Raw genomic sequence first — 11,584 nt, 5'->3', positions numbered from 1 at the left:
TCAAATAAATAAATAAAATCTTTTTTTAAAAAACTGACTAGTAACTAAAGCTTTGGTTGATGGATAAGGGTTTAAGCCATTATCTTTTCCTACTTGATTGCACTGTTATGTGATTAAAGTCTACTACAAACAAAAAGCCCAATGATCTACAGTGAGTAATCTTGACCACTGGAAGCCAGTCAATCTGAGTGACATCTTGTTGGGGGAGGGGGTACTTGTTCCCCCTGAAATCCTGGGGGAAGTGGCCACCTCCTCTTCTCCCCTTGGGCACAGATTACTTCTGACTTCTCCAAAGAACCCCTTCCCCACAGTTGATCTCAGGCTTCTGGGATCAGAGGCACACAATCACCCCAGGGAGGGCTCAAGCGTCCCTGCCATGTTTACGCAGCAACTCAGTGCCTCCGCATGCAGAGGGATCCGCTTCCAGCCCCAGCTCCGTTTCAGAGATGCACAATAGACCAAGTTAAGAACTCTGGTTTACAGATTCTGGTGACAGCTCCCGAGCCCCATCTCCATCACTAGCACCTCTGCCCCATCACCTATGTGGGCATAACAGAAAATTTCCCAAGGCATAGCCTGGAAACTCATCTTGGGGGTGGATACTGGTGAGAGGTGCCCCTTTCATCGCTGGCCTTCCCACTCTACCAGAGTGAAGATCAGGGGTGATCATGGATAAGCAGAGGGTTCACCACCCAGGGTAGCATTTCAGTGCCCTCTTCTGTGACTTGAGTCATTTGCCTATGCCTATGCCTTTCTTATTTCATCACATTGGGTGGTTGAAACCAGAACGAGACGGAAAGCTTCCAAAATCTCAGAGGAGAAATTATAAGTGTGGGACCTGGGGGGCTGTTAGGGTTACTTAATGCTGGACTCTGGACACCCACCTATGGCTCACCACACACAGAATCCATCTCTCTCCCTCACACTTGCACATCTACTTAGTTATCTCCCTAACTTCCCGAGAGTCACATATAAGACATTTTGCTCTAAACTAAACTTTAGTGCCCAGTGTGAGGGGCACCTCGGTGACTCAGTCAGTCAAGCATCTGACTCTTGGTTTTGGCTTGGGTCATGATCTCAAAATCATGAGGTCAAGCCCCATGTAGGGCTCCACACTCGGCACCTGGAATGTGCTTAAGACTCTCCTCCCGTCCCTCCGCCCATCCCACTGTGTGCTTTCTCTCTCTCTCTAAAATTAAAAAAAAAAAAAAAAAAAAAAATCTTAAAAAAAAAAAAAAGGAAGAAAGCAATGTGAGTTTTCCCTACACCACTCTGTTCCCATATCTCTCATTTGGGAACAAGCAGGAAAATCATCAACTACAGTGTCCTGGGTGTTTTCAAACCCTTAGGTCCTAGAACCGAGCCTCCCTGTGATGGGACTGGAAGAGAAGGGACTAGTTTGAGGAGAAGATGGGGAGGAAACCAGACGAGTTTGCCAGCTGGAGCAAGGACAATGGAGGTTTTCCTTTCTCCGGGCTTTCCTCCCTCCCCGCGCTGGAAACCAAGTTGGCAAGATAAAGAAGGCAAGACAGCAAACAAGGCCTGAGGTACCAATGAGGACTTTATTCTTTGGCAGGGACAGCCCCAGGGCCCAGGGCTCTGCTACTCCCGGTGAATGTCTTCATGGCTGGCCACGCCCACTTTTATCACGAGTATGAGGAACTCCTCGAAGTTAATTGCACCATCACTATTGATATCCAACTCTTTGAACCAGGTATCTGCATCCTTTTTCTGTCAAGATGAAGGAGAAAGTAGCCGAGTGTGAAGACCTCGGAAGAGCCTAGGCTGAGATGTCTACACAGGGTGGCCCTGGGGACCAGGGGCCTGGGACTTCGTCAGCCAGAGAACCCCGCCCACACCCAGCCCCTCCTCACCTTCAGGAACCGAGGGCACTCGGTCTCTAACAATTTCTTCAAGTCATCCCTGTAGAGGGCGTGGTAGTTCCCCTTCTCCAGGGAGTACTTGTGGTAAACATCAATGAGGCAGTTCATGGCACTCTCCAGTTCTGTCAACATGGTGCCCAAGAGTCTGCCCCACCTGGAACAGGGAGCACATTGGGAATCCCAAGATGGGGACAGTGCCTCTGCCCCCAGCAGAGTGAAGACTGAAGGGATACTCAGTACCCCAAGGGCCTTGTCCTGGCCTGCACCATTCAAATAACTAAACCCAGCGGGTGGCTGTGGCTGTAATGGGAAGGGGTGTGGGACGGGGAGGGTACACACACACACACGGTGCCTGCCTTCTCTCCCTGCGTCCTCAACCAACCAACAGTGCCAGAGGACCCGGCTCTGTCTTTATCCCTGTCTCACTGACATCCTCCAGGAGCTCTGGGTCTTGCTCCAGACCTCCCTGAGCTTTCTCTCCCCTTCTCGGCTCCACCTCCGGCCCTCCCCGTGGGGGTCCAGCCCCAAAGCATGGGGCAGACTGAAGCAGTCTTACTTACCAGGTCTCCCCGAAACTGAGTTGGCAGAAGATGTGCAGGGCTCAGTGTCCACTCCTTTTTATAGCAGGCCAGGCTTTGGCCCGTTGCCAGGACTCTGGGCCACGCGGAGAGAGCCCCTCCCTTCCCAAGTTGCCACAGCCTCTGGTTTCCCAACCAGGTGAATGGGGAAATCACTGCACAGAGCGAAAATTTCTGATGGGACATGGGGGAGCAGGAAAAGCGGAAAGAGGAAGGCATCTGCCAGGCAGTAGTGCCCAGCAGGAGAAACCAGGAAGAGGCCACGGGGAAGACTGCTTTGGAGAGCCATTGGCATCATCTGGCTTGGCCAGCCAGGATGCCCACTCTTGAGCCCTCCTTACTGTTGCTGCTACTGAACCCGTGCACCGAAGGCTGTCGTCTTTGAAATGGAGCTGGAGCCGATAGCATCTGCGTAAATAAGCACTTTTCTGCACAGCTTTCGTCGGATTCCTGGAAGGGTCCAAAGACCCCTAAAAGGTTAAGAAGACTTGTACTAGCTGCTGGATTTTAGTAGAGAAAGCTGGTCTGTTTCTACAATTGCTTTTGTTTGTGTGGTTGGACTCCATGGGATGTGTGCTGGTCTATCAGGCTCTCCTGCCGCCCACACCGCTTCCCAGCTCTCTTGCTCTGGAAGCTGGGGGTGCATGGTACCCCGGGACACAGAGGCTAGGTTGGGGTCCCTGTGCATGCGGGAGGCACTGAGTTGCTGCATAAACATGGCAGGGACCCTTGAGCCCTCCCTGAGGTGATTGTGGGCCTCTGACCCCAGAAGCCTGGGCTGAAGAGGAACCCAAGTCTGTGGGGATCAGCTGGGGGGGAAGGGGTTCTTTGGAGAAGTCAAAAGCACTCTGTATCCAAGGGAAGAAGAGGAGGTGGCCAATTCCCCCAGGATTTCAAGAGGAACAAGTCCCCCAACAAGATGCCACTCAGATTGACTGGTTTCCCGTGCTCAAGTCTGTGGTGCATCTTTCTTCATTACAAAGCACAGAGAGCCTCAGAACATGCCTATCAGGAAGGTAGTGCACAGAACCCACCCAAAATGCAGCCAGGGAGGCTGACACCCGGGAAGGTGAGGCAGTTCACCCAGAGCTTCCCAGTGCACATGTGTCAGGGCACCAAGCATCATGAGCCAGAACATGACCCAACAAGAACATGACTCTGCCAAGAAAGCTCTCCTCTCTTCCTTCCTGCATTCAGCAGGTAATGACCCGGTGCCATCATCACCTCCTGGGAGGAAGTAGATGGGATTAGCTTCCCTCTCCTGTTTCCACAGCCCTTCAGGTTTCATTGCATCATTAACTTTATAGCTGTGTGACTTTGGGCCAATTACCCTCTCTGTGCCTTAGTTATCACAATCATTAGAAAGAGATAAAAAATAGAGTCTCCCTGCAACCTACAGAATGGGAGAAGATATTTATAAATCATACATCTGATAATGGGTTAGTATCCAGAACATATAAAGAACACCTACGACTCAACCACAAAATTACCCCCATTGAAAAAGGACTTGAATAGACATTTCTCCAAAGAAGACCTGCAAATAAGTACATGAAAAGATGCTCCACATCTCTAATCATTAAGGAAATAAAATCAAAACCACAATGAGATATCACCTCAGACCTGTGCGATTGGCTGCTATTGACAAAAACAGAATGACAAGTGCGGGGGCGTTGCAGAAATTGGGGCCCTTGTACACTGTTGGTGGGAATGTAAAATGGTGCCACTGCTGTGGAAAACAGTGTGGCGGTTCCTCAAAAAGAAACAGAATTACTATATGACCCAGTCATTCCCCTTCTGAGTCTACATCCACAATAATTGACAGCAGGGCCTCAAAGAGATATTCATATATCCGTGTTCACAGCAGCATTATTCACAGAAGCTGAAATGGAGAAACCAACCAAGTGTCCATCCAAGGATGAAGGAATAAACGAAATGTGGCATATTCACATAATGGAATATTATTGGCCTCAAAGAGGAAGGAAGCTCGGACACTTGCTACAACACGGATGAACCTTGAGGCCATCACGCTACATGAAAGAGATCCATCACAAAAAGACAAGTATGCTTTAATGCCACTTACAGGACATCCCTAGGGTAGCAAATTCGTAGAGACAGAGAGTAGAATGGTGGGTGTTAGGGCCTGAAGGAGGGATAATGGAGAGACTTAGTGCCTCTAGGGTTTCAGTTGCAAGATGAAAGCGCTCTGGAGATTGGTTGCACAACAACGTGAACGTACTTAACACAACTGAACACTTAGGTGGTAAGTCTTATATTATACATATTTTGCCACAATTAAACATTTAAAACTTTTTGGGAAGCCTGAGTGGCTCAGTGGGTTAAGCCGCTGCCTTCAGCTCAGGTCATGATCCTAGGGTCCTGGGATGGAATCCCCCATCAGGCTCCTTGCTCAGTGGGGAGCCTGCTTCTCTCTCTGCCTCTGCCTGCCACTCTGCCTGCTTGTGTTCTCTCTCTCTCTCTCTGACAAAAAAACAAATAGTACTTCTTTTTAAATGTTTTTAATTTTTTAAATGCTTCCTCCTGAAAAATAAATGGAAGCTCCTTATATGTTATTGTAAGGATTAACAACAGATGAAAAATATTGATGATGGGGCGCCTGGGTGGCTCAGTGGGTTAAAGCCTCTGCCTTCGGCTCAAGTCATGATCCCAGGATCCTGGGATCAAGCCCCACATCGGGGCTCTCTGCTCAGCAGGGAGTCTGCTTCCCTCCCCACCCCCCAAAGCCTGCCTCTCTGCCTACTTGTAATCTCTATCAAATAAACAAATAAAATCTTAAAAAAAAAATAAACTGATGGTTTGTGAACTTATCTTATGTATTATACTCGGATAAAAAGTGTCCACAAAGAATGTGTCAAGTACTTGGGTTAGTGCAGTGCCAGTGAGCGCTGGGTGGGCGTGTCCTCTGGCAACTGTCCAGCCGGACTGTGAGCCCTCAAGGACCCAGACTGGACCTCCCGTCTCTGTCTCCCCAGGACCCAGCACAGTGCCTGGCAAACACAGTAACAGCAGCAACAATCAATAATTAGAACAAGTAATAGCAAAATAACACTGGTTGGGCTTCCACCATGTGCCAGGAACTGTTGTAAACTTACAGTGCTGTCCCTACATCAGCCCACTTCATACGCTCTGTAAACCATGAGGTAGGTACTATCATAATCCCCATTTTACAGACGAGGAACAGAGGGCCACAGAGAGACACGACAAAGTGACTTTTCTGAGGCTCTCCTTAGGATTAGTTCATGAGCTTGGGTTGGGGCTCATGCTGACCTGTCTTGTGGGGGTGAGGATGAGGTTGATGTAGATGATGTCATCCCAGAACCCTGACCCTTCAAGAGATGCCTCCCTTGGGACACCTGGCTCATTCAGTCAGTGAAGCATCTGCTTTCAGCTCAGGTCATGATCTCAGCATCTTGAGATCAAGCCCCGCATCGGGCCCCCTGCTCAGCGGGAAGCCTGCTTCTCCCTCTCCCTCTGCTGCTCCCCCCTGTTTGTGCTCTCTCTCCCTCTCTCTGACAAATAAATATTTTTTATAAAGAGAGAAAAAGAGAGCTGTCTCCCTAGAAGTTAGTCCCTGAGAACAGTCCCAGTGGAGATAGTTTTCTTTATCCAGAAATCAAGAACACAAGACCCCAGGTCCAGTGGTGGAGACCCAAGGCAGACAGAAGCCATGACCTCCTCCCAGCATCCTGTGCTTAACAGTAGAACTTGCTGACCAGCAAGACCCTGAAAGTTGCCCCGGAGAAGCTCCCCCAGACCACCAGGTAGAGTAGGGGGCCGGCTGAGTGACCCTGCAGAAGCCGGCATCAAGAATTGGGTAAGCGCTTCAGGGGAAAAGGTAGAGCCTGTAATCAGACCTACGGACATGGGGCAACCCAGGGGGAACTGAAGCTGTTCCTACCTACAGGAAAGAGTTCAGTCCTGGGTATGTGTCCCAATTAGCGCCACCAACCCTGTGCCCAAGGCCGAGGAAATGAGGACAGGGTTAGAGCGGGTGTAGAAACCCTGCCCCCACCCCGAGGACACAGGGTTAGAGCGGGTGTAGAAACCCTGCCCCCACCCGGGAAAGGGCAGATCCAGGCTGAGCCACCCCTTTGCAAACAGAGGTCTGCGGAACCCAGCCGTCGGTGAGACAGGCCAGAAGGCTCTTCCCCTGGGCCTGGGGCAAGGGGGCAGCCTGGCTTACCCGGCCATCTGCACCTCTGGTCGTGACTCAGAGGCCCATGGGAGGCAGCACAGGGCCCAACCCCCGGTACAGCAGGACACGCACCTCCCAGGGGAAGTGCAGACCCAAGGGAGCGTGCAGGAAGGTTGGGAGGGGGACAGCTGGGCCCAGCCGAGTCCTGAGCGTCGGCACTAGCAGACAACAAGTGTGCAAAGGGGATCAGTGGCAGGCCCGGCCCAGGAGCCCTGGGGCAACACGGTGCTTCAGAGCTTGACTGGCCAGAAACAAAGGCCCCGGTTCAGCCCACAGAGCACGGCCCTGCTGTGGCACACAGACCCAGTTGAGGGAGGGAACCCAACCACATCCTGTAAATGACACCCACCCCCCGTATCGGGCACAGGGGCAATGGTGACGGCCCATCATTCTTGGAAAACTCCTCATTGATGTCACAGTACTCTGAGCACAGGGATTCCCAGACCACCCTCTGAGAAGAAACCTGCCCAGGGCCTAAAGGCAGAGCAGACTGACCCAGAGAGATTTTTGCATCAGATTCCTGGATACCCAGGGAGAGAAAAATAAACAGTAAGATGGCCAGGGGCAGGTCCCTGCTGGGAGGGGTCAGAGACCATAGGAGGACTTGGTGAGTCATAATAGCCCCGAGTGGAATAATGCCCACATCAGCCTTTATTAGTAAAACCCAGACCCAACCCTTCTCTCCTCCGGGAAGACTTCCCTGATTGACAGTAGCCTAGGTTCCACTCATGTCTCTTCACAATACAGGCTGGCATGTTGCCCTTTGCCCTAGTCCCTGTCCCTGACTCAGCACGTTCAAAACCCACCTCACAATCTCCGACGCCACCCAGCCCATGCCAATTACCCACATCCTCCTCCGGTCCTGCCTGGCACCTTCGCAGGCCCACGCCACTCCTCCTTTGCACCCATCCTACCCTGATTCCTTGGGTCTCCTCCAGAGCAAGGAGACCCTCCCAGAGGGTCTTTGTACAGTGTGCCTTTACCCTCCTGACTCTTGTCCCATTCTGTATCAGAGGTCAGAACAGTACCGGTGAGGCCTGTCAGACAGCTGGTTCCCCAAGAGAAGAGTCCCCCCCGACTCAGACTGGAGCTCTGGAGGCCGGGGGCTGTGTCTCCCCACTCAGGCAGGAGCTGGAGGCGATGACCCCCAAGGGAGCAGCCGATCTCTCTGGACCCACAGCAGATACCCAGAACTATGACCAAGGAATTCCCAGCATGTTTGTGGGATGGCTTTATTCTCTTCCCTCACAGCTGTGCATTGCACACACGTGTGCACAGGGGAGTGCCCGTTCTGGCACATGCCAACAAGTGGGGCAAAGCTCTGCAGTGGCTCTGGCTCCAACTCCTGGGCAGCACCTGCGGGCTGGGCGGGCGGGCGCATCTCTATCAGTGCAGGCTAGGCAGATGGGTGCGTCTCTACCTAGTGCGTCTCTATCTAGTGCAGACTGGGCTGGCACGTCTCTATCTAGTGCAGACTGGGCTGGTGCCTCTCTATCTAGTGCAGGCTGGGCAGGTCCAAGCATCTCTATCTAGTGCAGGCTGTGCTGGGCGCAGTAAAAGGCGCACAGCCGCCGGTGGTACAGCAGGTGGTAGTCCGTCAGCAGCCGGCCCAGGACGAACAGGAACTCATCGAAGCTGATCTGCTTGTCCTTGTTCTTGTCTGCAGCCCGGAACAACTCCGAGAGGTAGTAGGGCTCCTTCCGGCCCTGCGGAGGGGCACGGAGGTCAATGCCTGCCTGGCACTGCCCCCCACCCGCCCCACAGCCATTGGCCGTGCCTCCACCGCCCTGCAGGGCCCAGCGTCCCCACACCCCACCCCACCCCACCCCACCCCACTCAGGCGGAGGCCAGGAAAGCATGTGGGGCAGCATCAGACTCCAAGGAGAAGAGGGGACAGGGGCCTCTGCAGGCTCCACGCAGGGCTGTGTGGGCGGACCGTGGAGCCTGGGGACCACTGGCCCGCTGTTTGGCCATTGCTGCGCTGTGCTGAGTGGCCTCGGGCCTCCTGATGCCCTGGACCACCATTGGTGGCTGCTTAAGCCTGTCTTCCCAGCTCCCCTGGAGCTGTCCAGCAGCGATAGCCTGGCCCAGCGGCTTCAGGATGGAAGGCAGTGCCCCCTCCTGCACGCAGGGAGCTCCCCAGGGCACGGCCCACCTGCCCCTCATGTCTGGCATCTCCAGGACTATTGCAGGGAAACCAAGGAGGGGGATCAGATGTCTGCACACTGTGGCATCTGCCCAGGAACTGTATATGACACTGAGCCTGCGTCGCCTGCGGAAAGTGCTGCATGAGGCAAAGAATAAGTCCTGGGCCCTGGGGCTGGCCAGCACGTCCCAGAGCGGGCAGTCCCAGAGCGGGCAGGCCGGAGGGCTGAGGGTCAGGAATGCTAGAGGGGAGGAGCAAAAGCACTTGGGATGGAAGGGAGAGCTGGTAGGAAAGCGGGGTTCAGCAGGCAGCCCAGGGAGGAGAAGGAGCCCCAAGCAGGGCCTCAGAGCTGGTTCCGGTAGGATTTGGCCGGTGGGTGTGGGGACCCAGAGTGGAGTCCTCTGGAAGCCTCTGGGGAAGGGAGTTGTTGCTGGGGGGGCCTGGAGGGGGGCCCTATCCCCGTGGGCAGGTATGCATGTCTACCCCCCCCCACCACCACCACCCACCACCATCTAACTCACCTAATCTTATCTCCCCTACTAAACTGGTTGAACTGAGCCCCTGGGGCTTCCTGCATGGACGGGCTCTCCCTGGCTCTCCCTCAGCTCAGCACCCCCACCACCTCAGGCCCAGGCTGCTATCTGTCTGCCCCGTGCCCTGTGCTTCTGTCTGTCCCTGAGGGCCCTGTTCCCTGGGCAGGGCTGTGAGCTCCAGGTGAGATGGTCTGGCTGTCCTTGCCCAGCCCCACGGTATAGGTAGATGGCTCTGGAAAGAAAGTTTCCCTAATCCCCTCTGTGACACTCCAATAAACCCAGGGCAAGACCCTCCTCTGATGTTTCCCAGAGGTAGGTAAGGGAACACGCTAAGGAGGCAGTGCTCCTTCTGGAAGGTGGTGGCCTCCAGTCAGGCCCCAGACCTGACGTCCTCTGGAGATGACGGTCCAGAGACCTCTGAGGTATGACACCGAGGGCAGAGGGCAGCAAACCAGACATTCCTGCCAGCCTTGCAGCCTCCCAGGCGCCTGATAATACAGGGCCTGATCGGGGAGATGTGCAGCCTGACAAGGTTTCCGAGCTCCTGGGCTGATCCGGGAGCCTCTGCTGGCCCTTCGGACAGCAGCTAGAAGGAAACACTACCTTTCCTCCCCTACCTGGCTTCTGCCCAAACTGTCCTCACCCAGGCACGGTGATGGGGAGGTTTGTACTAGTCGCAGGAGAGGGGGCCTGGGGCTAACTAAAAGGGCAGGTTTGGGGCAGGATCGCTGACCGAATGGAGCGGAGGCCAGATGGCACACTTCGGACCTATTCTCTCCGGAAACTGGATGAGCAGAGGGATAAGCAGCTTGGAGTCGGGACTAAGTCTCACGGACCCACGGCGCCTGGCCTACACGAGGCCGGCAGGGAGTCTCAGCAGAGGGAGGAGGAGAAATAAAGCTGGGCCACATCCACCTCCCTCTGCCAGGGACCCTGCCCTCCCAACTCCCTCACCGCTCCTCCCCTGAGGAGGAATTCTCCTGGGAGACAGCTCCCCATACCTCTCCCCTCACCACTGCTTCCAGCCTCACCACCCACCCTACACTTCATGCCCACCTGACCCCAGACCCCACCCACCAGGCTCTCCATGAAGTGGGGTACATTGTCCATAAGCAGAGCCTTCAGCTCCTCCAAGGACAGGGTCTCCACATCCCCCTCCCGGGCGGCGTACTGATGGTAGCAGGCGATGATCTGGAAGAGGGATCCCTCCATGGGCGTGTGCATCCCGGCGGCTGGGCCCTGGCGGGGACAGGAGGCGGCTCTGGAGGAGAGATGTATCCCTGGAGCCCTGGGGACAGAGGTGGAGCTGGGGGAGGGCAGCACCTCGGCCAGGCCAGCCCAGGGAAGATGGGTGCTCCCTCTCGCTCTGCCCGCCTTCCCGCACCGTGCCCCAGGTGCCCTCCCTGCACTCCCTCCGCCCCCCTGCAAACCCTGCAAGCAAGCAGGACAGGGCCCTGCCCCTCCCCGGAGACCGCGGGCCGCACTCTCGGCCCCTAGACCCTCCTCTCCACGTAACGGTCACCATTAATCAAGGAGAATGCGGACTCCGTGGTGCAAGACACAAATGGAGTCCCCCACAGTGACCTCAGGAGGTGTGACCCACCCGGAGCCAGATGCAAACCCGCTGGAGGACCACAATGACCCTACTGGGACACCCATGCCGGGAACGCGTTCCCCGAACAGGCCGGCCGCCCACCCCTGCTTCCTGGGACCGGCCCCCACCTCCCGCGCTCTCCGAAGTGCAGACCTGGGCTGAGGGGGCAGGGCTGCTCCGAATCCAGGGCCGCCGGCGGTGGTCCCAGCGGAGCCGCGGCGGCAAGCGCGGGCCCAGCCGGCAGGTGCTACCTCCCGCCCCTCCCGGGCGCTTCTAACTGCGGCCGCCCGCGGCCCGACCCCTCCGGTCCTCCGGCAGCTCCCCCGCCCGACCGCATGCCGGAGGGGACGTCACACGACCCTGCTCCCTGCGGGGAACGCGACCCGCTCGGGGGACGCGCCTTCCCTCCGACCCGACCCGAAGCGGCTCCGCCCCGCGGCGCGTCTCGCTGGCCACGCCCACCTCCCAGCGGGTGCCCCCGGGGCCGGGGCGGGACCCACGCGGCGGGCCTCCCGCGCCCGCCCTCAGCGGCCGCGCCCGGAGCCCCGCAGTGCGCGGGGGCCTCGTCCGGGGCCGGGGGGACGGCGTGGGGCCAGCTCGCGCGCTGAGCGTCCGGAGCGGACGGCGTCGCCCACGG

The 11,584-nt window shown here is 56.0% G+C and overlaps 2 protein-coding genes across 2 annotated transcripts; both read right to left on the bottom strand.

Moving 5' to 3' along the window:
• Nucleotides 1-1,543: 1,543 nt before the first annotated feature.
• S100A8 (S100 calcium binding protein A8) lies at nt 1,544-2,545 on the bottom strand. The gene is made up of 3 exons (XM_059414208.1): nt 2,444-2,545; nt 1,875-2,037; nt 1,544-1,731 (listed from the first exon to the last, which is right to left on the bottom strand). The coding sequence occupies exons 2-3, from the start codon at nt 2,013-2,015 to the stop codon at nt 1,603-1,605; spliced, it is 270 nt and encodes an 89-aa protein (XP_059270191.1). The 5' UTR covers nt 2,016-2,037; nt 2,444-2,545; the 3' UTR covers nt 1,544-1,602.
• A 5,658-nt stretch (nt 2,546-8,203) lies between these two features.
• On the bottom strand, nt 8,204-10,577 carry LOC132026032 (protein S100-A15A-like). Its single transcript, XM_059413975.1, has 2 exons — nt 10,431-10,577; nt 8,204-8,380 (listed from the first exon to the last, which is right to left on the bottom strand). Exons 1-2 carry the CDS (start codon nt 10,575-10,577, stop codon nt 8,204-8,206), a joined length of 324 nt encoding a protein of 107 aa, XP_059269958.1.
• Between the last annotated feature and the right edge of the window lie 1,007 nt (nt 10,578-11,584).

This window comes from Mustela nigripes, chromosome 10 (genome assembly GCF_022355385.1).
Source record: "Mustela nigripes isolate SB6536 chromosome 10, MUSNIG.SB6536, whole genome shotgun sequence".
Taxonomy (NCBI): domain Eukaryota; kingdom Metazoa; phylum Chordata; class Mammalia; order Carnivora; family Mustelidae; genus Mustela; species Mustela nigripes.
Note: the sequence above shows the minus strand (reverse complement) of the source record. Positions and strands in the feature narration are given on the sequence as shown.